The sequence below is a fragment of the Callithrix jacchus genome, chromosome 15, assembly GCF_049354715.1.
Source record: "Callithrix jacchus isolate 240 chromosome 15, calJac240_pri, whole genome shotgun sequence".
Classification (NCBI taxonomy): domain Eukaryota; kingdom Metazoa; phylum Chordata; class Mammalia; order Primates; family Cebidae; genus Callithrix; species Callithrix jacchus.
Genome location: NC_133516.1, coordinates 61,951,137 through 61,975,786, shown reverse-complemented (window position 1 = coordinate 61,975,786; position 24,650 = coordinate 61,951,137). Strand labels below are relative to the sequence as shown.

Sequence of the window (24,650 nt, the reverse complement as noted above, 5' to 3'; positions counted from 1 at the left end):
CTTCCACCAGTGCATAAAATAAAAAAGTATAGCTTTATGTATAGTGATTTTTGGACAGGACTTCACTGAAGTATATTGTATTTTCCCATTTTTTGCTTTTGTTTTTCATATTAAAACCACGTCCTGAGCAGCACTCAAAGTAGCACCGTGACCTTATCTTGCAAAAGGGCAGTGAAAGGGTTGGGGCGAGGAGACTGGAGGAGTCAGTGGGTTTGTCCTCTGTGGCCCGATTCCCTTTTCCATCTAGGTGAAGCGCGTCAACATTGTAACATAAGCACTACTGATTTTTCCTCATCACATATGATGTGATGATAGTAGGGAGGAATGGGAGTGGGGATGGGGGGTAGGGACTGGGATTTCCTTTCTTTACCTGATCCTTTAATTCTGACAGCTGGCCAGACAGGTTCGTGACAAGTTTCATGGTGGACTCCAGCTTCTCCTGCAGGTTCCTCAGCTCATTCTGTTCTCCTTCAGAATCACTGCTGACCAATGACATGGCTCTCATCCTGGGGAACCAGTCAAGGTTTCTTTCCTAGAATCCATATTAGAAAAAAAAAAAAGAGAGAGAGACCGAGTCACTTCTAGAGGTAAAAACAAGAGGGCCGGGTGCGGTGGTGCACGCCTGTAATTCCAGCACTTTGGGAGGCCGAGGTGGGTGGATCACGAGATCAAGAGATGAAGACCATCCTGGTGAAACCCCGTCTCTACTAAAAATACAAAAAATTAGCTGGGCATGGTGGCACGTGCCTGTAATCCCAGCTACTCAGGAGGCTGAGGCAGGAGAATTGCCTGAACCCAGGAGGCGGAGGTTGTGGTGAGCTGAGATCGCGCCATTGCACTCCAGCCTGGGTAACAAGAGCAAAACTCCGTCTCAAAAAAAAAAAAAAAAGCCAGCTTACCATGCCATGTTTCCTAACCCAACTCTCATTAGGTTACCTCTGTCTATTGCAGAACTAGTGTGCTGTTTATTTTAATTGTTCAGTAGCTATCGTTTTAATTGCATACAAGTGGAACTCTTAATTCTAAGAGGAAGTTGCTTTACATTTAAATGTAAGGGAAACATAGGTTCCAAACAAGAGTCCTAATCTCCAAATCTGAATACTGCCACTGCTCCTCTGATCTTTGCAAATTACATGGCTGATGAGTTTTTTTTTTTAAATTGTGGTAAAATATGCATAAAATAAAATTTGCCATTTTAAACATACAGTTTAGCGGCATTAAGTACATTCACGCTGCTGTGCAAGCATCACCATCATCTGTCTGCAGAACTATTTTTTTATCTTCTGCAACTGAAATTCCATCCCCATTAAACACTAACCCCATCCCCCGGCTTCTGGCAGCCATCATTCTATTTTCTGTCTCCATGAATTTGACTGCTCCGGGAATCTCATATTATGCTGTGTGTTTTAAAATGCATTGTACTGGGAAAACGTTTTGCAAACACTCTAAGTGAGGTGAATTTTAAGGTCCCAAGTGTTCTGGCACTTAACAGCTACATGTGCATGTATGCACTTGTGTGGGTGAGGGATCATTAAGAGGCTGAAAATGGGAAATCGGCTCCCTCGCCCGTCAAGGTCCCCATTTGTGGGCTTACGGAAACTACTCCTCTTGCTTCCTTTTCCTTCCAGCCTGAAATGGTTGATGAGTGCTGGCAACTAGTTTAAGAAAGGCCCATTCAGTTTCCTCCCCCGTCCATCTCCATCCTTTTGATGTCTATAGCTTATGCCTGTAAACAGTATTTCTCACTACTGGTTAACAGAATGGGACAACTCCTCCTCCCACCTCACTTCCTTCTGCCCACATATGCCTTTCTCCCAAAGAGCATGCCGCATATATCAGTTCTGTACAGAGAGGCAGGAATGAACAGTAAGAAAAGCTTATCCTGAGACCAAGGGAAGAAAACTGACTCATTCCACATGTCTGGTGTCATTCTCACCTGGACCAGTTTCATCTTATAAGGATACACTTAATGGTCTTTCTAAAACAAATCAAGCCCTCTCACCCAAACACACACACACTCAGAATGGTGAGTAATTGTTGCTTTGTGTACACCATGGGGGTCGGCAACATTTTTTGTGTAAATATTTTCAGCTTTATGGGTCACCTGGTCACTGTAACAACTACTCAACTACTCTGTTGTAACCCCCAAACAGCCAGTAAATAAATAAATGGGTATGTCCATGTTCCAATAAAACTTTCTTTACAAATGCGGGTAGCAGGCTGTGTTTGCTCACCTCTGCTGTATATAGAAGGCATCAGTATATTTAAAATACTTCATGAGACATGTCCAAACATTACAAATCAAGTGAGATCATTAGACTGCATCATGACCTAAGGCCACCTAGTGATAGAGAAGCCAAATAAGACCTAGATGAAAACTACCACAAGAAGTCATACTACATTGGCAACAAGGAGTCATAGAGTGTTTGCTTAAGATATTGGTGGGTGGGCGGGCAGAGTCACAGTCACTAGTTTGTGAGCTTTATGAAGGCAGGAACCACCTTAGTATAAGCTATGGAAGGACAGAATGATATACAATTCTTTTTCTACATGGACCCTTAACAAATGCTTAAGTAGTAAGCCTGAGCTGCTTACCATGACCGCTGGAGGAGAAAAAGGGCAATTTCTACCTTCCTGTACTCTGCATAAACACTTCATGTGTCTTAACGTTAGCTTATATTCATCAGTTTCCCATCACAGAGCAATGGGCAAAAGATCGTTAAAAAAATATTCCATTTCAGAGATGACTAGCTTAGAAACCTGAAGTGCTTCCCCCTCTGCAACCAGTTTTCTACCGTGCAGCTGCAATGACCTATTGCTGACTATACTCATCTCCCCTGCGTCAGTCCTTCAGACGTAGCCATGTCTTCCCAACAAGGAAGTAGCCCATGTTCGAGAGATGAGGAACGCTTATTTTTCAGAAGAGGGCACACAGGCGACAGGTCACTGGTGATCACTCACTCCCACAAGGGCGAGGGGAGGAGGGATGATGTGGGCTGGGCTGCTGAAGCCACAAACCAAAGCGCAGCTGCAGAGAGCACACAGCACAAGGTCCTAGATACTCACGGTGGCTGCTACATAGTTTTGCAGACTGACCTCAATTGAGGAAAACAAATTGAAGAAAAAAGATCCAAAGTCCCTCTTTGGATATAACAATGTTGAGGATACTACAGGGAGCAACACAGACATGGTCACTGCATCCTGGACCCCCTCAAAGGAGAAACAGTTTTGATACCTAAGTATGTGATAGAATTCCTTTCATCAAAGTGCTTACAATTTAGTTAAGGAAACTGATCATCTAGATTTTTTTTTAACAGGCCAGTCATGGTGGCTCATGCCTGTAATCCCAGTGCTTTGAGAGGTCAAGGTGAGTGGACAGCTTGAGGCCAGAAGTTTGAGACTGGCTTGGCCAACAGAGTGAAATCTCCGCAAAAAATAAAAATAATTAGCTGGGTGTGGTGGTGGGCACCTGTAGTCCTAGCTACTCAGGAAGCTAGGGCAGGAGGATCACTTGAGCCCAGGAGGTCAAGGCTGCAGTGAGCCATAATTGTGCCACTGCACTCCAGCCTGGGTGACAGCAAGACTCTCTAAAAATAAAAATAAAAAATAAGGAATAATGCAGGCTATGTTGTATCTAGGAGCGGTAGAGACAGTAGCGTCCAAGTAAGACCTGACAGGCAATGACTGACTGGCCAGAATCCTCTTCAAGCAAGGCTTGGCCCTAAAGAAGGTTAGCCCCTGGGCAAGCGTGAGGGCATTTCACAGAGGGCACTGGCACAGTAAAGCTCCAGTGTGGCTGGAGCTGGGGATGAGGGCAGACAGGCAGGAGCAGCTTGGACAGTGAAGACGAGGGAAACAGAAGGAAACAGGAGATCTGTGAAAGGCCGCCCTCCCCGACCAGACCTGGGGAGAGCGAGGCGATGGACGTCCCTGGTCCTCACTGCTAGTAGTCAGAACTCACCTGTAGCTCACTTATTACTGACATGCAAATGAATGCTAAACTGCCCAAAATGTTAGTGAATCCATCTAAAATCTGGCTTTCAAATCCTTCATATGTTCATTTGCTTAGCAAACCTTCTATAAAAATAGAAAACACAGATTTCCAAACAGAGTCCACATTAATGAGGCCTTCGAAAGACTCCAGAAAACCAATGCAAGAGTCTGCACATAGCTAGAAGTTTAAGGAACAGTTTTTCTCCCTTATTCTAATAGCAAGTGACCAAATGACTACGGATTAAAATGAGAATTTTTCATGGCAGATCACCTTTTTTCATGCCATATGTGATTCCAGGCCCTCCAAGCAATGATTTCAGAAGGGTCTTTGAATGAATAAATGCAAAGTGCACAGACTTTCTCCATCTAACAGTCTTTTACCAAACTTTTACAATTTCTGTTTCCTGCATGAGGTTGAGCGCTGAGGATCTAAAGATGAGAAAGACAAGGTCTCTGTCCTCAAGCTGCTTTAGTCCAAGAACTGTGGTCACTGGCCAGGTCCCAAAGTATAGTTCTTCACCTCTGTGGAGCTCCCTCTGGCTCTCTCTACCTACCTCCAAGTGTGAGTGCCTAAAGAGTGTGTGCTGAAGACTCTAATGGGGCCCATCAGCATGCCAAAGGCTGCTCCTAGCATCGGTGCCCCTCGCCTCAGTGGTGGTGGAGAGGAACTGAAGCCCTGCATCTTGTGCTGCTACATGGGATACCTGTAATCCTGGGACTTGATGGCCTCACCCAAGGGGTACATAAAGCCATAAAGAGAAATACTGCGTCTTTTTAGAATGTAGAATATCCATTTTAATCAATGGCAAATGATGGAAATATTTTTATATTAAACTCAAAAAGTTACCTAGACCAGAAGAGAAAGGTAAATGTTATTTATGTTTTTGAGATGGAGTCTTGCTCTGTCACTGAGGCTGGAGTGCAGTGCTGCCATCTCAGCTGACTGCAACCTCTGCCTACTAGGTTCAAGCTATTCTCATGCCTCAGCCTCCCTAGGTAGCTGGGACTACAGGCATGCACCACAATGCCTAGCTAATTTTTGTATTTTTTAGTAGAGATCGGTTGACCAGGCTGGTCTTGAACTCCTGACTTCAGGTGATCCAGCCACCTCTGCCTCCCAGAATGCTCAATCAAATGTTAAAGATAAAATCCAGCACTTCAAAGAAGGTCATACTTTTTGCAGGCCACATGGGCCATGTGCTCCCATCCTAGGGATAAAGCCTCATTCTCCATTTCACAGGAGGCCTTCAATGCAAAGGTAGCAAAAGGATTTTCTGGTCTAGAAGTTTATCAATCATCACCACACAGATTCTCCCCATTGCTTCCCTTAATATCTAATAATGAAAAGCTGGGCTAGGAGGGATCCCATCGGGAAGCATGATCTTTTCTGCACTGAAGTGGGTAGAACCCCAAATTTGAGATCCTAGGTGTTGCCAGTGTTTTAATTAAATGATCATCCTGGGCTGTGACATTAAATCTCAAATTACCAAGGAGTACCTGGTAGTTAAAATTAATTAGCAATTTTAGCCAGAGTGTTCTCTCAATTTCCCATTGGTTTTGCACCCTGTGTAGGATAGGCTCTAGTATGGTATAAGGTTCCCCACCAGCAGGGTCCCCCTCTGCACAGAGAATCTAAATCTCACAATGCAAATGTTTAGACTAACCCAATTACTGGAATAGGTGCAGAGAGAGAACACCTGAATCCAATTACTTTCTCTGTAGCTAAGACTTTCATACAAAACTCTGAGGCTGAGCAATGAATGACTCCAGTGAAGTCTGTCCCCGACGCGTCTCCAGCCACCCAGAGTCTGAAGGCCTAGAAATGTTTGCAGAATCCTGCCTGCATTATCTATTCAAGATCAAAAACGTGTCTCAGTATCTTGGCTTCTAATGCATTTTTGGAAAAGTCATCTTCAGCTCAGATACTTTGTCTACTGTGAATTATCTTGGGATGTGTGTGTATGTAGTAGGGAGAGGATTATGGGGTCACTGAGTGCCTGTTGGCCGAATCTGCCACTGGGTCTGACTCGTTCTGCTTTGCTTTGCTCACTCCTTGCTGCTGGCATCTCACATACCAATGCCATTAGGCACTGTCTGCCTTGGTCCTCCTACAATCCAGCCAGTGCAGTTCCCGTCACAGCAAGTGCTTCCTCTCTCAGAGCAGACAAGCTAACTGAAGCCACAGCCGGAAGCAGGCTGACCACAAGTGCTAAGCTTCTGGTTAGCTCTTTTCTAGGTAAAGTTGGAAAAGTCCCTGCGAAGGCAAACACTGAAGTTTTAGACACAGGGGTGGTAGTGACCAACCTCTTGAAATGTCCTTGACTGGAAAGAGAGAGAGAGACAGAGAGAGAGAGAGAGAGAGAGAGAGAGAGAGAGAGAGAGAGAGTGTGTGCATGTGCGTGTGCGTGTGTGAGAGAGAGAGAGAGGGAGAGGGAGAGAGAGAGAGAGGGAGAGGGAGGGAGGAGGAGGAAGTTGGATTGTGTGATGCAAATGCTAATCATTCTGAGAAGTGGGGTATTTTTTTTTTTTTACTTCCCAGGTTCAAAAGAAGAGGCTGTTCTAAGAAAGACTACCGAGTAATCAATCACCTCCTCAGAGAAAGTCTGCTTAGGTACAGTATTATGTTTACCACCTAAACAATGGAACATTTTTTATAGTCAAATCTTTTATAGCCAAATCAGAGAATGAGGTGTTTATTGGAGTGGAGGGAGGGGGGGATTGAGGGCAAAAGAAAGGGTCATGGGAGAGAAGATGGGTCCTAGAAAAATGATCCTGCTGCTTTCTCTGCCCTTGAGAATCCCCTCTGGGAAGATTCAAGGAGGCAGAGATGGTCTTTTCAACCCAAATGGCAGCATCATTTCTACTGCTCTTAGCAGGAAGGAAGACAAACTGGAAGCTCCTAGAATGCCTAAGGTTGCTCAGGTGACGGAAATGACTAGAAGGGGGTACGGGGTAGGTAGGCCTGGAAACAAGAGATTTGGTCACGCATGTATTTAAACCCTCAGAAAAAGTCAGGAGTAGGAGGCTTGAAGGTAATATTTATCTCTTCAAAAGCAGAAATATGGAATACTTAATGGACTTTAAATCATTTGTCCCTTTTTGAGCTAGGGTGATTATTTCCATTGAAGAGGAAGAAAAAAATTAATCTTTAGAGCTAATTATTCTAAGATCACAGCAAAACAAAATGAAAACCCTCTAAAAACAAAAAACAGAATCTACTGGTCTGGATGAAAAAGTAATCATCTTTAACTATGTTCAGTGGCTCTGAAATGCCACTTAATATCTATTATAGGCTGGACACGGTGGCTCACGCCTATAATCCCAGCACTTTGGGAGGCCAAGGTGGGCAGATCACCTAAGGTCAGGAGTTCAAGACCAGTCTGGCCAATGTGGTGAAACCCTGTCCCTACTAAAAATATAGTAATATTAGCTGGGTGTGGTGGCATGGGCCTGTAATCCCAGCTAGCCAGGAGGCTGAGGCAGGAAAATAGCTTGAACCCAGGAGGCGGAGGCGGAGGTTGCAGTGAGCTGAGATCGTGCCACTGCACTCTAGTCTGGGCAACAGAGCAAGACTCCATCACAGAATATATATATGTATTATACATGTTTAAAAAAAAAACCCTAAAAAATGGGTCCCAACTTTGGACACAGTATCAGAGACAGCCTAAGGCTCAGTAGGAGGAAGGGAGGGAGTGATAAATCGGAGGCATGCAGAGGATTTTTAGAGCAATGAAACTTCTATGATACTGTAATGGTAGATACCTGTCATTTACATTGTGAAAACCCACAGGATGCACAACATGAAAAGTAAGACACAAATGATGGAGGGACATTAATAACAATGTATCTAATATTGGTATATCACATGTTAACAAGCAGGTCACAATACAAACCGTTACTAACAGAGGAAACTGGCAGGGAGTCAGGAGGAGGAGAAGGGGGTGTATGAAAACTCTGTGCTCTGTGCTCCATTTTTCTGTAAACCTCAAACTGCTCTAAAATAGAAAAGTCTACTATTTTTTTTATCTTATTAAAAATATGGTTTTAATATTCTTTTTAATGTTTCTTTTTCTTCTTCTAACTTGTGAGTCTATTAATTTTTTAAAAATGGAATTCCACACCCGGAATTTGTTGGCCAGCCCCATATTGAAGGAATTCAGTTCTCTTTGTCTGAAAAGTACAGTTACCGCAGACCACAAGCATATTAATATCCCTGCATTTCACAGGTTCTGTACCTTTCTACCACAGCCTTGTGACGTTAGTGTGTCAGGAGAAAAAGCAATGGCCTGTAATAAGAAGAGTTTCAGTTGTGTGTATACAGGAGGGTGAATGAGTGTATGAGTCAGCTAGCTCACCAACCTATTTTTTCTTTTTCTTTTTTTGAAAGAGATCACCTCACCAGCTACCTCACTGGGTTACTTTAAGGATCAGAAAGGCTGTGAAAACAACCCATAAACTGGAAAGCATTATGCAAAAGTATTATAAATCAGTATGTCATCTGCCTAGAACTGAGATAGAGTCAGCACTACAATCCAGGTATTGACTCCAGTTTCAGTGCTCAACTCCTGTGTAAAGTTCCTTCCTTTCTTTGGGATAAAAGTTTAGGGATACCGATTTCTCTTTTTACCAACTAAGCCACATGAAGGGTATCCAAACTGTAAAATCAGTCTGGTTCTGCTTTTGAGTTCTGAATGACGTTACCAAAACAGGCCACATTATCTAACCTTCGGCTGGACTGGAATGACCAATCGCCCTTCCCAGACTCCATAGTTGTTCTTGGATGATACAGCACAACAAAGATGGGCTCATCCCAGCAGAGAGAACACACCCATTTCTGATGAAATCCAGAGGAAGAGCCAGCCGCAGAATCATCCTTGCAAGTCATTCTGGGGCCACAGGTGAAGTATTCCCTGGGCACCCACGGGGACTGTGATACACAGGGTGCACACTTGCCAGGGGTACAGCTGGGTCCCGGGCACCTAGGCTGCAGAAACCAGAGGTCACAGGAGGAGAGAAAGGTGGGACCAGTCACCCTTGCTGGACAAGGGCAGGGCAAGCCCATTTGAGACTCTGAATAAAGAACAATCAGACTCACTCACCCTTCTGCCCACATCAGTGTCCAAGCTCACTTAAGCAACTTCCCCTGCACTTTCAATTAGCTAAGAAATATGCCAGAACATTCCCAGTGGCTACAGATAAGGATTTTAGCTATTTTTTCATGATTTTCTTCTGTTCTTTTCTGGATTCCATTAGTATTCAACTTTGATCTCTTACTACTTTTATATAGCGATATATTGTGTTTGTTTTAAACTTATGGAAACATCTTTCCAAAGTCCTGTGCTGTTGTTTTAGGGAAAGATACATTTATCTTTGAAAACACACACACCCTCACCAATAAGCTGCTTCAACGCAACCACGTTCCATCTCAGCTTTATCATCTGATGGGCTTTTATACTGGAAAGCTCTGAAATAAAACAGTTTTACTTAAGGTCAGCCCTGCCTAGACACACTGAGAAGGAAGTGATGGAAGATGTTATCCTCCATACCATCCACAGGACTTTATAAAGAGGTGAGAAGGCTACCAGCACTGTTATTGACTCGAGAGTGGTTTGGAAGAAAGGTGCCACACAGCGAGCTCTCTTTAGGGAGAAAGAAATCATCTATCATGTGGATGTTCTCCAAATTCCTTCATCTTTTCCAAACCCTCCCTTTTTCTAACCAGCCCCTTGTACTCTGACCCGTTATTTACTAGTGTGTTCACACAGCTAGCGTGTCCCCTTCTCCCTCCTGTCAGCCACATTCCTGCTCCTGACACAGACCCTAACGCTCACACCCTCCTGTTTCATATTTCACGAACTCCTGTCCCCACTCTGAATGTTGCTTATTGCAATCTTAAAGCTACAACGGGCACAAGAGACCCTTTGATTCAACTTCCTCATTCTACAGGTGGTAAAACTGAAGCCCTGAAGAGAGAGGATTTGTAAAAGGTGAAAACTCAGTCAAGTTCACCTGTATAGCTTTCACACACAAATGACTATCCCTAAATACTAGCATCTCTTTCCCATTCTCACACTCCCTAGAGACATGACAGTAGGCTTCATTGTAAAGACTTAGGTTTTAAAGAACTCTGAATACATATACTTGATGTAGACAGTCACATTCAGAACATTTTCCAGGCCAGAGCAGTTTTATACATGCATTTTTGTGGTTACACACTTCTCCGTATCCTATTATACTATAGTCCAGCTCTACCAGACACAGTCAATACTTAGGAGTTGAGGCAGGGGAGTTACAAATGTAGTGAGGAAGTCTAGAAGTAAAGGGCAAGTTGGGCAGCCCAGTGGAGTCTGCGGTCGGGGAAGGAGCAGGAGGGTGGGTCAAGGTATGGGCCGGGGGAGAAAATGCACTTTGGAGCTTATCAGATCTGCCAAGTTGGGGAAAATGTGCATGTATGCAGATATTTCATATGTGTAATAAAGCATGGACATACATCCATACATCCCTGGATGAACTAGCCAACGGGGATAACTAGTTTCATGCATGGCGAAGCCATCTTCAGTGGCTGATAGAATGATGTCTACGCATAACCCTCATGTCCTGCACAGACTCACAGAGTAGACTTGGGTATACCTGGTTCACGCTCCATGCTCTCCCTTAGCACACAAGCTCCTTGAGGGTGGATCATGGCTCTGCTCAACTCACTGTTAAAACAACACCTGGCACACCCTCCACGAAGGTCAGGATGTAGGAAATTCAGAGGAGAGTGCCGAGAGGTCAGTGTAGAACCGGGGCCCAAATGCCAAGTGCTTCACAATAAAAGGAAAGTGCCCGTGAAGTGCTCCGTGGGACAAGGGGTGATTTCATCCCCTCTAGACTAAAGGGCAGAATGTGTTCTGAGGCTGGGTGGGGAAACTTAAGCTCAGCAACTGCTTTGTGCAGCTGTCACTGACACGAACCCAAGCTCAAGTGCACAGGGTGGGGTGAGAGAGGCTGGCTGGATGGGCGGTGAGTCCAATGACGCTGACACACTGTTTCCAGCCACCAGGAAGCTGGTGCCAAATCCCTCTTCGCTCCTCCCTGCTCCAATATTCTTGACTCTGCCATGGTGCCAGCTAACTTCAGGAGGAATTCTGGGAGTTGTATTTAGCAGGCAGCACAGGCTGTCTCCTCACCCACGGTGAAGGGCTTTCAGAGCCCAGGTGACATTTTAACCAAATGCTCGTGGCCTCCCAGGTTGGGCCATAAGGAAAGCTGCTGCTCAGCACTACTAACGCTGAAATATCAATCTTCTAGGAACATACCCAGGAACACCCTTCCTCCCAGCATCCTCACTGGAATTCAGAATAAAAGCCCAAACCCATCACCATGCATCTGCACAAAGCAGAGGGTGTCCACACCACTTTATCAATAGCCAGGACCTGCATGCTTGATGCTGCATAGAGGAGGTGCATACGCAGGCGGAAAGGTCAGAGGAGGGTTAAGGGCACACCCGGCTGGACTCGCCCTTCCCCTCTCCTGCACCTAAGTGCTGTCTGGCCGGGACTTCAACTTCTCATTTCCTTAAACTGAGATGCCCCATGAAGGCTGTGTGAATTTTTATGCTCATTTCTTGACTCTAGTCACCGCTGCCACCATCTTTCCCCCACACCTAGGTCCTTACTGTTAGCTAATTATGATCCACAGATAACTTTACTCCCTCCAGCTCCTGCACTTGGTTTCTTGCACTGCGTAAGGTTGGAAGCTATTGTCCTCACTTAAGAAACTGTCTGCAGATTTCACAGGCTCTCTTGGGTCAAGAGAGGTGCGAGACTTCAACCAGGTCCCCTTTTAAACAGAAGGTAATGGCATGCAGATATTCTCTTTCCATTTTGATCTTTTGCTCTTGTTAACACGTTGCTTTCTGTGTTTGCTTCCTATATCATCTTATCAAATACAGATAAACACAAGGGCTAGATGTCCTACTGCTTTTGAATCTTCTCATAATGTTTCCTTACAGAAGTTTAGTAGTGCTGAATTCACTAATAGAACTTATTTGCTTGGAAATTTTGCCAGGAGGTGCTGTCAGGCAAAAAGGCTCTTTTGCATGTTGCTCTTTTGAAGCAAATTACCCGAAGCTTTCAGGAAAGCATTTTCCAGGAATGTGGGCTCCTGGACTCTCCCCTCCTATGCAAAAGCACCCCACCACCTTCAGAGAGCATCCCATTTGCTGCCACCGTGAGACTACTTTTGATCTGGAAAATTGCTCCTTTGCTTCTGGACCCCTGTATAGCTAGTTTCTAAAGAGGTCAAGTGAACTAACCCGTAATCGAACAAACTGGATAATCTCCAATGGAATGTTGAGGGTGAGGAAGACGGAGCAGGAGAGGCAGAGAGAGAAGGTAGAGAGGTGTCTACCCTGCTGTGAGAAAAAGTCAGCACCAGGCTTAAAGGATGATGGACCAGACATTCTCATGTGTAATTATTAGGGAGTTATATTCATTTAGATGAGTCACCTGGGTGTGGAAGCTCCAGTCTGGCTGTGCTTCTAGTGAATCGTCCTCCTCCTTTTACTTAGACACCTCCCAAATTGGGCCACAAAGGACTTATCATTCCCTGTTTCAAGCTAAGGTGAGGGTAGTGAAGTTTATCATATTTCAGCAGGTCAAAATCAACATCATTTCAGATACATCCTTTGTAAGAGCTGTGCTTGATAACTTTTCTTGAACTCCTACCATCTCAACAACCCCTAGAGTTTTGAGGTGGCTGTCTGAACAGTGGTTACCGGCAGCAGCAGCTCTGAAAATCACACCCCGTCTAACTCCCTCCTTGTTGATTTATGCATTAGCCAGTCAGCATCCCCAAGAGATCCTCTTTCCCACTTTCCTCTCCATCCACTAAGGGGCCTTTCATGCACTTGCCTCTTTTAAAGGAGGCTAATTCAGTATCCCTTGGGGATCGGGGCTGAGAGATAAGCCAATCCAAGTCCAAGATGTGCCAGTCCAAACCAGATGCCACCAGCCAACCAGTGGCTGCAGGTTAACAGGAGGAGCATAGAGGTGACCACACCTGTGACCACATGTGGATATATGGGTCAGGACAACCTGCGGGTGGGTTCTCATTCAGCAGCTCTGGATTTCAGTCTCAGCTGTAGCACTTCCCAGCAGTGCGACCGTACAAAAGTTGCTCAACCTTCCCGAGTTTTAGATTCCCATCTGTAAGATGTTAATAGTGCTACCTACTATGCTGTGATGAGGATTAAGTGAGATCATGCACATAGAGTGTTTATTTCATGCATACTGATTACACACGATCTATTCATTACCATCTAATCTGCCCTTCCCAGGGCAAAGCAGACTCCAGCACAGACTGCTCCTCCAGAAGCTGCAGCCCTGGTACATTCTAGAACACTCCAGCTATCATGGGGAGGCAGGTTCTCCCCAAATATTTCACTGTGCAATGAATATCCTATCCTAGAGAAGGAGCCAGAGCAGTCCAGGGTATCAGGACATTCTGAAATGTGGATGAACAGTATTCTATCTGATCACTCTGTCTTTATGCACCATTCACTCAAAAACACACCTCTGAAAAGATAACAGTTATGTTAACAGGGCAGAATTCCAAGATATAGAAGTGAAATCTATAATTAGAAGAAGAGATGCGTTATATTTTTTCATTTGTACAAATTTATGGGATATTTGTGAAATTGTGTTACATGTATATAGTGCATAGTGATCAAGTCAAGGTATCTAGAGTATCCATCCCCTGAGCCCCACACATTTTTGTTCGTTATAGTCATTCTGTGTTATCAAACATATTCCTTGTACCAAACTGTACGTTTGTACCCCCTTAACCCATTTCTCTGTATCCTCTCCTTTTCCCCCAACTCACTCTTCCCAGTCTCTGTTCTCTATCTTTCCAAGTCTCCATGTGATCAATTTCTTTTCAGCCCCCACATAAAAATGAGCACAGTCAGTGTTTCTCTTTTTGTGCTTGGCTTATTTCACTTCAGATAATGGCCTCCAGATCCATCCATGTTGCTACAAATGACAGGATTTCATTCTTTTTTTTTAATGGCCAAATAGTGTTCCATTGTGTCTGTACATCACATTTTCTTTCTCCACTCATTTGTTGTTGGGCACTTAACTTATTCCGTATCATTACTATTGTGTACTGAAGTTACTGTTTGGTCTTCTTTACCAACCTTCCTTCTTAATGCTGCTCAAATTTCTAATTCTCAAGAATAATGTAGTCTCCTGCATTTGACTGTACTAGAAAAATGGGCTGCTGTTTCTTTGCTGGGAGTCAAATATTTGGTCTTTAACCTACAACACGCCCAGGGTGCACTATCTAAATTCTCTCAGGCAAAGTGCTTATAATGAATTCACCACTTAACTCCGATTAAATAGCTCCAATAACGGCCCTTCAAATCATCATCTATAGACTAACACAAATTCTCAGTTTAGTTGGCATGAGAGCAAAGCCAAACAGTGCTAAAATTATTCAAAAAAGGGTGTGCGGCACATAAATTATTGTGAAAACCTAAATGCAGATCAAAGTTAATAAAAATTTGCTTATTAAAAAAGGGTATCACCAAAATGATGATGGCACCAAAATTCAGATTCCTGCAGGGAAAGCAGATATTTTTCCCACCCCCTTCCCTTTATCTGCCAAGGGCTATGTCTGGTCACCCCATGGTCACGTTTCTCTGAAAGCATAGACTTGCCTGGGTCCCAAGTCAACGAATAATGAGATTGCATCTCAGGGACTGGGTGGCACTGTGAGTTACAGTGGAGGAAGGCTCACTTCCCCTGGCAATTTGGGTGACAGTTTCACCTTCCATCAGGTGCTTGAGTTGAAGGACAAATGTACCAGTGAACCATGAATGATTTCATTATCTAATCTAAGGCTTGCCTTGAATACACAGAACTCGGGGTCCACTCCCCAAATCAATGAAAGCCCTACTTCTGGGCAGTAAAAGCAAGTGGAGGAAACCACTGTAGACATGGATGGAATTCACAAGTGTCTGTGCCCAATTCAACAGAGAAAAGAACGCTAATGTCAACCATGCCCTGCCTCAACTTTTAAGGACGCTTAAAGATTTAAAGTTCAAGAGAGAAAACATAGGGATTTTCCAGGGGAGGAAGTACTTAGAGTCAAGATGCCCACTCTGACTTTTGTTAGTGTCAGCGTGCCCACAGCCAAGGTGTTTCTCAGAGTCTTAGAACCATAGGAAACGATGCTTCTATCAGCTCTGCTGCCAGTCTGCAGCCTCTGCTTCCTGGCTGGTGTGCTCTGGGCCTACTGCTCAGTTGTTCTGTCACCCGCTCCCTCCCTCCATTCGTGCCTCCCACCTGCCAGCTCACATTTATCTCATGTCTACCACCCAACGGATGTGTGAGGTGGTATGAACCACGATGTACAGACAGGAAACCCAGGTCAGCAAAGTCCTGTGACTTGCCCGGGGTCACACGGCGAGGGAAGGTGCAGAGCAGAAACTCTCACCTTGGATCTGCTGCCTCCACTTCTTGGGTAGTGAGGACTTCATGACAGACATCAGCCTGGCCCCAGCTTTGATGGGGATACTCCCATCTCCAGTGAAAGGAGAGAGAGAAAGACCAGAAGGGGAGAGGAAAATAATACAATCTATAATGTTTAAACAAGATTAACTTGTGGTGAACAGCTGGTTGCAGAGTTCTCAACTTAAGATAGACTCTTCACATGCTCCCTCTTTCCCTCCCTCCAGAGATGACAAGAAGTGAACTGTTTCTATCTACAGAGAAGATAGATAGAACTGTTTCTACCTACTGCAGGCCAGTTTCAGCAGGAATTAGGAAAGGTGAAATATTTCACCTTTGGCTAGTCCAGCCAAGCTGTTGTGTTTTTACATGACTGGGCAGCCACCGATGGAGGGAATGCACCTCTGGGACATGGGTCTAGGAAGGGCGGGCCATGGCTTCGCACACAGACAGATCTTTCCTTCATTCTCTCCAAGTCAGCCTGGGTTTCCAAGAACCCCTCTCAATACAGTGCCCCAGGTAAATTCTATGACCCAGCTGTGGGTTGAGATGAAAAGCCATTTGCCATCCCTGATGCTGCTGTCTGCAAGGAGCTGCTCTCAGGGCAGCTGGGCTCCTCCCTGCCCAAGCGCTATCTGAGGCCTTTTCCATTGGTTCTGTTGGGTTGCCTTTGGCAGGTGCCACTCCACAAGTCTCTAGGAGTCTCTGGGATCTTCATCCATGGGCTAAAGGAGAGCTGAAGAAGAATCCAACATCCCTGGCCTTCTGTAATTAGGCAAGAGGTGTTTTTCTTAGGGACCACATACACTAAAAGAGCCTGTCTCAAAAACATAAGGTAAGCAAGAGGGCAGTGAGCCCTCCAGCCTGCTTTTCCTTCCATCTCTGCCACTGACCATCAGCTGTCCCTTCTCTGTCCTCCACACTGGAGTAGGTGCGACCTCCTGGGGTTGGCTTATCAAAGAGATTACTGATTTTCCCTGCCAGTACCAGTGGTTAGGATGCCCCCCAGCCTTAGGGGGAAGGCTTGTGGGGACTTTGTCTCAGCTGTGGCTGCCTCCACAGGGTGTGACTAACTGGGGCCTGCAGGTGGTCTTGTAGCCTCTGTGCTGCAGGTCTGAGGTCCCAAGGGGCCCCAGGCCCCCCTCCCCCCCCCAAATGACTCAGCTGAGCACCCCAGCTGCTACCCTGAGGGAGCCAATGCTCCCTTAGGAGTCCCCAGCAGGGATTCACATGGTTTCAAGACCAAACACCACAGCAAATAGGACAAACGAGAAGGCACCGCCACTGAGCTGGCAGATCTGACACTGAGCCACCACTTTGCGTGCAGAACATCTGGTTCCGCAGCCGCTTTAACATTCAGAGAATAATTCTTTGATGCTGTAGATTTTTAGGTTTTCTGACAAGATGTCTCATATAATCAAAGACTGATGTGGATGGGGAAAGGCCCAGGTTCTCAGTGTTGCCACGCAGCAGGCTCTAACCGGGTTGGTTGGGTGGTGGGTTACAGGTCACTCTGACTCTTAATCCTCATCAAGTGACTGCTCACAAGATGCCTTTAAGTCTCCACGATTGAGACAGAAACCCAAAAGTGTGCCAGAGTTTTCTGTGACCGGAAAGTAAGGTGATTAACAGAAAACCTCAAAACTGGCCCCTGGAAGATTTAAGGAGAGGGCCCGTTCAAACACTTGAGATACAAGAGAACAAACTTAGGGGAGAGAAGGAACATAAGTCAAGGGTGAACAGTACAGCCTCCTCTAGACGTTCAGACAGCAAATGCAGATGAAGGTCATTATCTGTGCATGTGGATGGGTCTGTCTGTATAAATGCTGATCGAGTAGGGTTTAATTTGCCAATGTCAACAGCTGGAGGAAAAGAAAGAAACTAAGGACTTTTCAGTTAATGTGTCCTGACCCTGGAAACCTCACCTGTGGAAATCCATACTGGCACTCATCAGAATCCTTAATCTGCTTAAAAATAGGGGTCTGCTCCCAGAATCCTAGTTTCCTAACAACAGGATTATGGATTGCGATTTCTATAGTCAGCCAAGCCTGGTTTGAATTCTGGCTCAGCTCCTTCTGAGCTGTTCCTATAAAGTTGCTTAACCCCTCACCTGTTTTATCTGTAAAAGGGATAAGCCATCATTCTCATTCTGCAACTTGTGTGTTTTTCTCCCTGCTCTGTGCTGATGTTTTTCTCCTTTCTTTCTGCTAATCGATAACCCTTGTCGCTTTGTCCGCTCTTTCAAAACCTTTTTCAAAAGTTACCTCTGTTGTGAACCTCCATCCATCTCTCCCCACCCTAGAAGTCCCTTCCTCCGAGTTCCCCATGGAGGATAACTTGAATGACCAGATACAATACTAGAGGTGGAAGGACTTTACAAACCAAAGAGGGCCAAATGCATGTAAAGGTTTAGGAATACCTCTCCTCATCATTCACACAACCCTTCTGGAGAGTAATCTTAAGTGGGCATCTGGTTTGTCTCCTCTGTTAGGGTCTTACTACTTAAAGGGTGATGCCTGGACCAGCAGATTCCACATCTCCTGGAAGGCTGCTGGAAATGCAGAATATCTAAAGTCCTGGTAGTGACTGCTGAGTCAGAATTTGAATTTGAACAAGCCCTCCAGATGATTCATATGTACATTAAAATTTGAGAAGCACAGAATTCACCTCTAAGGACCTCAAGGGTACAGGTGGCACAGTGTCTCCAGAAAGCCCTCCAGAGCCTAGTAGAGGCCTCTGTGCCTGTGTAATCCGGGTATTCAGGAAATACAACCATGCGACCACTGACCTGCCAGCAATAAAACAGAAAGCCTGGCTGCCTCTAGGTCTGTCTATAATGATACTTATCTGAACAGACCTGACTTCCAGTATCTTTACATAAAAAGCTTGAAAATTACATCTGCATAAAAAGCAGGCTCCTTTAGGGTAAGTCATTATCAGGTAGAGGCAAGTCCTTGATAACTGGAAGGAGAGTTGGCCCCTTCTCCTCAGAGGGAGCCAGTGTGAATCACAAAGACTCCCTCAATTTCACAGTTTATGCTCTTCACTCCACCATCCACCCCTGAACATTTTAATGGTGTTCAGAAAGCACAGGTCTGAAAGGACAGCTGGCCTGGGATACCCACAGCGCACATTTGGTGACTCTGCAAAGCCCTGCCCAAGAAGAGCACTCAAACAGCCTGAAGCAGCTTCCCCACTTCCAGGGACATGATATCCACACTTCCCATCAGCAAGAAGATTAATTTGGGACTCAAATTCCTCCATCATATGATCACCTCCTAATGATTAGTAGAGTGTCTCCCAGAAAGGCAAGGCTGAGAGCAAACACAAACCATGCTGAACTACAGTGAGCAATCACTTTGCCTCTAAGACACCTCTTAGAAAGTGAGTGTTATTCAAAAAGAAGGGGGGAAAAAGCATTATCAAGAAAAAAGGCAGATTAATATAGTGATGGGAAATTGGGCTGTGGAGTCTGATCCAGATTAGAATCCCAGGCCCAGTTCCACGGTCATGTGCTAATCTCACTGAAGCTCAACATTTCCCCCATTAACACGAGAAGATACCACCTGCCTGGTGGCTCTGAGGATCACTCAAGAGAACACACGAAGTTCACAGAGCACAGCGCCTCATCCGTGAGAAGGGCTCAGGCAACATCGGATGTTATTTTTCTGCTGAGCTCCCCCATGGGCTGCTGGGGCCTTGCTCAAGGCTGAGAAGCCAGGCCACGTCCACCTTGCTCCTGGGAGGCCTTCCCACTCACCTTGATCATTTCTGCCACATAACTCTCAGGCCCGGTGTATTCAGTGGAGTCCTTTACTTTCACCAGGACGATAAAGCACAGATAGTGCCACATGTTGTGTTCTTCCTTGATGTGCTCTTCAAAGGTGACAGTCTTGTTGTCAAACTTGTCTCTTTCCAAACCTGAAAATGAGACAGAAAGCCCCCGGCCCCAGCTGAGTAGTCTTGGTAAAGAAAAAAATCCATGACAGAACTGTCAGTAGAGAGGATGCTATAGTTTCGCTCCTGTCTTTTTTATAAAGAGTTGGATTCTGTCAGCCTTATAAGTGCATTCATGTTCACATTATGGCAGGAAAACATAGGCTGTGAGTCAGACAGACTTGGGTTTGAATCCCACCTATGCCACCTAGCAGTTGCTGCTTCATCTCTACATGTCTTAGTGGCCTTGTCAGTGAATGGGAAGACTACCATCTAGGTCCTAGGAGTGTTTAGGGGTGATATGAGAATGTGTGTGACACACTCACACATTGCAGGCAATCAGGAAATATGAGGTCTCTTTGCCCAGATAAATGCCAAAATGCAGATATGTTAAGGTTTCTTGAGGAGACAGAATAAGGACAAAAAGTATTTTAAACAAATTTTGAACTCTAGCTGGTAGGTTTATAACTTGAAGAAGCCTGGGTGAGCAGTTCTAGTCTCTGTGTATTCTAGGATTGATCAAATAAATATATTGTGGATAATGGGAGCTGGATTCCTCACTGCCTGAGAAAAGAACACAGATAGAGAATAAACCCTGTAATGCTGAAATGAAAGGAAAAGTATCAGAATGAATTCATCCTTTTTTATACATATAGACACAGATGTGTGAAGATACATTCACACATATGCAGATGCATACACCTCTCCTCTAGATCTGTAGCCTAATAAGCCCTGGGAGCAGCAGCACACCAACAGGAATGAGCACCCTCAGTCCCCAAATTTTGGCTTCTAAATACCTTTCTCCAATAAGAAGAACCAGGGCCCTTTGGAGAAATGACTGATTCCAGGGATGTGTCAGGAAATGTACAAGGCGAGCCTAAGCCTGGAATATCTTATGATGCCAAAAACAGAAGAAAGTACATAGAAAATGATGATGATATAACTAAACCCAGAAGCCAGCTGGAAAGGGCTCTCTGGCCATATCTGAAGCAACCTGAACATCAGAATAAATAATGACAGTGCAGGATTACAGCCCATTGAACAAAATAAAATCCATGAGTTCATGTTACAAATATAAACACAGAAATATACATACATATGTGGAGAGAAGAAAAAATTCTTTCTTACAGTAAAAAGCTAGTAAAGAAATGTAGAAATAATAATAAAATTAAAGTCATCATTGGGCAACCATCATCATAATTGATTCAGTCAGACATCATTAATGAATGCTAAAGTATGAAAGTTTAAGGAATAGCAGGATATTCACAAAGTGTCAAAGTATGTCTCCTTAAAAAGTAACTTCATGGAGTTACTGGAGAAATATAGTGATTAGCACCTTAACCAAATCAACAATGTTAGTATCACAGCTAGGTGTAGGAGCTCAGGCCTGTAATCCTAGCATATTTGGAAGGCCAAGATGGGCAGATTGCCTGAGCTCAGGAGTTAGAGACCAGACTGAGCAACACAGTGAAATCCCACCTCTACACAAATACAAAAAATCAGCTAGGTGTGGTGGCAGGCACCAGTAATCCCAGCTACTCAGGTGGCTGAGGCACAAGAATTGCTCGAACCCAGGAAGTAGAGGTTACAGTGAGCCGAGATCACCAGTTACCAGATGAACTGGCATTAAGTGCCTCCTGATATGATGCAACGAGAAGAACACAACAGCATGTTTTTGATATTCCTATGGAAGACCACATATCTTCAAACATCAGATAATGTCCCAAATCAAGGGACATTCTACAAAATAACTGACCTATATTCTTCAACAGTGTCAGCAGAGGCTAAGGAGGCATGGTGACTGAAGCCCCACAGGAGGTGGGGTTTGGAAAGGACATTATTGGAATGAAGGGTGAAATCTGAATAAGCTCTGTAGATTAGGTAACAGTGCTAGATCAGTTTTAATTTTCCAATTTTGATAATTATACTGTAGATAACAAGAGAATGTCCTTATTTTTAGGAAATGTGTATTAAAATGTTTAAGGATTAGAAAGCATCATTGTCAGCCACTCACATGCAAAAAGTGTGTGTGTGTGCATGTGTGCGTGTGTGTGTGTAAAGCAAATGAGATAAAATATTAATATTTGGAGATTCTGGGTCAAGAGCATGCAGAAATTCTTTGGACAGTCATGCCTTTTCTGTAACTCTGAAATTATGCCAATGCAAAAATCCTAAAAAGGTTTTAGGGGGGCAAAATGCAAAGAATTTAAGTCTTTAATTGGAAAATGCTCATTTTTTTTAGCATACATACCACTAGGAAATTTATATATTCAGTACTCATATTATTAATATGATTACTCAGCTCCCAGACTCCTCTGTGATTAGTTTACATTTACAAATATCTTCCTGTGTTTATACTGAACATTTTTTCTTTGCTGCCCATCACCTCTTTTATGTAGCAGTTCACTACTCCTCCCATGCCTACAGTGTGCCGGGTTCTAGCTAGGAGTGTCACATATGCTGTCTCTCCTGATTCTCACAATAATGCAGAGAAGGACATGTTATTGTACCCATTTTACAGATGAGGAAAGAAAGTTTAGAGATGTTAAATGACTAAATGATGGTTACAAAGTAAGTGGTAGAAGCTCAGTCAGAACCCAGGTCTGCAAATACATCCCAGCAGAATAAATGCCAAGTACAGCCTCACTCACTGCTGAGGGTAGAGAGTCAAGAGGAAGCAGCCGGTACCCCTTCCCCCAGTCCGTCACACCCTCGCAGTCTCGATGTGCGTTTGCCACCTGGGCCTTCACTCCCTTGCTGGAGCTGGCCAGCAACACTCACCACAGATAAAGCATGTGGTCTTTAAGATCTCTTCCTTTTTCTGCTTTTCACTCCTCAGGTCAGCAAAAGTGTCAATGATAACCCCAAAAATCAGGTTAAGAACAATGATGATAACCATGAAGAAGAACAAGAGGTCATAAATCACTCTAGCAGCAAACAGGGGTTCCTGGAAAAGAGAGGTGTCTGAATGAGTCTTAGGCCCTCATAACCCTTTTGTCCACCCAGCTCAAGTGAGACCTCATCTACTTGGGCAGAAATTAAATTGGGCGTTAAACTTTTAATCTCAAAGCTGCCTCTCTTTTCACATCCCCTGTCTCAATTGTGAATTCTCCAACTGTTGTGTGACACAGCCCAGAGGGATCTTGGATGTGCGTTCAGGTGGATGAGACCTAATGCTGACGGGAAAAGTCCCTAAGTCTACTCAATGGAGAGTGAGAGCTACCCCTTTCCCTGCAGCTGATTTTGTGGCACCTCCTCACGTGATAGGGAGGAAAGAAGCCTGACAAGCTAGTTCCGCAGCTGCTCAGCCCTACTCCCAGCTCTTCCTCTGCGTCTTCAGTTTACACTCAACACCACTGCATGGTGCTCCCACCCCACCCGCCCCCTCTGCCCTTCCTTCCCCTCGGGATTAATTTACCTCCTTGGATGGCTTCCTGAGCACATCTCCTACTCCACCCCCGCTCCGCAGCCCGTGACTCAGTACAGTGACAATGCACATCAGCAGTGTCTCACATGTGTGCTCTTTATTCTCTTCCGTTTCTTCTGCAGGGACCAGCTCTGTGAACACAGCAAGTAATAACAGACAGAAAACGTGAGGGGAAAGGAGAGACTGGGATTTTGAAATCCTGTTTCCTGAGTACCATCTCACCAGGCACATGAAAGAATAAAAATTAAGGAATCAAGAGCCGAGTACTTGCTTTCAAAAGCTAAAGTTGTCTGGGCAACTCTGTTTTCATGTTAATTTCTCTAGCTATGGTATAGTATTGCTCTCCCTCTGTGGGATCTAAAACATGCCCTGTCCTTTCCAGGTTTTAAACCCCAGACCCAGCTGCAAACAGTCTTTTCATGTCAGATGAGTTGCTTTGCTACTCTGAGTCACAGGCATCTCTCAGATGAGAGTTACGCCACAGGACCCAGGTTCCTCACTGGGGATGATGTGAGGACTAAATCCAGGGACACTTCATGGCAGGGGCTCTGGATAAACTGCTTTACATTAAAGGCTGTTCATTCTCACTGCTTTATGCAGTAAGAGCCATGCTTGCTGTCTGCTTCATTCCTTTCTCCAGCTGCAGAAGGGTTTTGCTAAAACACAGATCTCATCACTCATCTTTCAACAACCCTGATCATCCTCTGGATGAAGTTTAACCTCCTAAGTCTGACATAGAAGACCCTTCATGATCTAGCCCTTCGTTTGTTATCTGTGGCTTCATTTCTTGCTACTCACCTCCTTCTTTATAAGCATTATCTCCCCAAACTTGCTGGTTTTTTCTTTTTATCTTTAAGCCTTTAGATGTACTATTCCCTCTCCTTGGAATATCAACAGTCTTCTGTTATAGTTTGGATATCACCACCTTGATGATACTCTTACCCCAATAGTAGGCCAGTGCCTATCTTCTGTATTCCATCCTTATTCCCAGCATTGGACATACTCTCTAGCAATCATTATTTAGCTTGCCCGCATCCTTCTCTACATTACTGTCTCTTAGAGGACACCATAGTCCCTGGCAAGCAGTGGGCACTCAGTATAACTCAGTATAAATCAGCTGAATCACATCAGATCTTTTTCTTTATGTGTAGCCTTCTTTGCTCTTCATCTCCCTCCTCTCTCCCAGCCTTTCCCCTTTGCTATAGCCTTACTCTGGAGCAGTAAATCTGATCTGCTTCTAACATCACCTGCATCAGCTAAGCCTCTGGGGGAGTCCGATATGAACGTGGGGCTTACAGCTAGGAGGTCCTACCTTCTTTGGGTGCAGGAGAGGAACAGTTCTCCCCAGTCTCCACCCTACACATGTCGGAGAACAGGAACTCACTTGCCAAACTCTCGCCGGTTTCTGGGAGAGAGAAGGAAATTTTATGATGAACAATCTGGCAGCATATGGTTAAAATGTTTGAAGTCCCCAATTCACGGCTGATTAAACAATTCTTTACATAAATAACACCCTAGAATCTTGCATATAAATTCAAAGCAGAAATGCAATTTACACTTTCCTTTGGTGATCTGGATGGGAAAAAAGCCAAAAATGTCAATTCCTGTAGGCTTACTAGAAATATCGCACTTAAATAGCACCTCTCCAACTTTAAAGACAAACAGCTGAAACTCTTAGACAGATACTACTGAACGTACTGACTCCAGCAAGATTTATACCAAGTCTACATGAGAAGCATCAGCAGGCATGAATAGAAATCCAAGGTCCAGGCTGGTTCAGTCCACAATTCTAAGATGGC

General features: G+C 44.6%; 1 protein-coding gene and 1 long non-coding RNA gene across 2 annotated transcripts in view; one reads left to right on the top strand and one right to left on the bottom strand.

Moving 5' to 3' along the window:
• Positions 1-24,650, bottom strand: part of ITPR1 (inositol 1,4,5-trisphosphate receptor type 1) — a 354,215-nt gene that overhangs the window by 10,395 nt on the left and 319,170 nt on the right. Inside the window, exons 57-61 of the mRNA XM_054245889.2 lie at positions 24,164-24,256; positions 22,843-22,982; positions 22,206-22,371; positions 19,249-19,409; positions 371-532 (exon numbers count right to left, since the gene is read on the bottom strand). Of these exons, the coding sequence (XP_054101864.2) occupies positions 371-532; positions 19,249-19,409; positions 22,206-22,371; positions 22,843-22,982; positions 24,164-24,256 (722 nt within the window). The remainder of the gene's footprint in view (positions 1-370; positions 533-19,248; positions 19,410-22,205; positions 22,372-22,842; positions 22,983-24,163; positions 24,257-24,650) is intronic.
• LOC103788310 (uncharacterized) lies at positions 6,526-10,490 on the top strand. The gene is made up of 2 exons (XR_008476775.2): positions 6,526-6,604; positions 8,381-10,490. It is a non-coding gene; the product is annotated as an uncharacterized LOC103788310 (long non-coding RNA).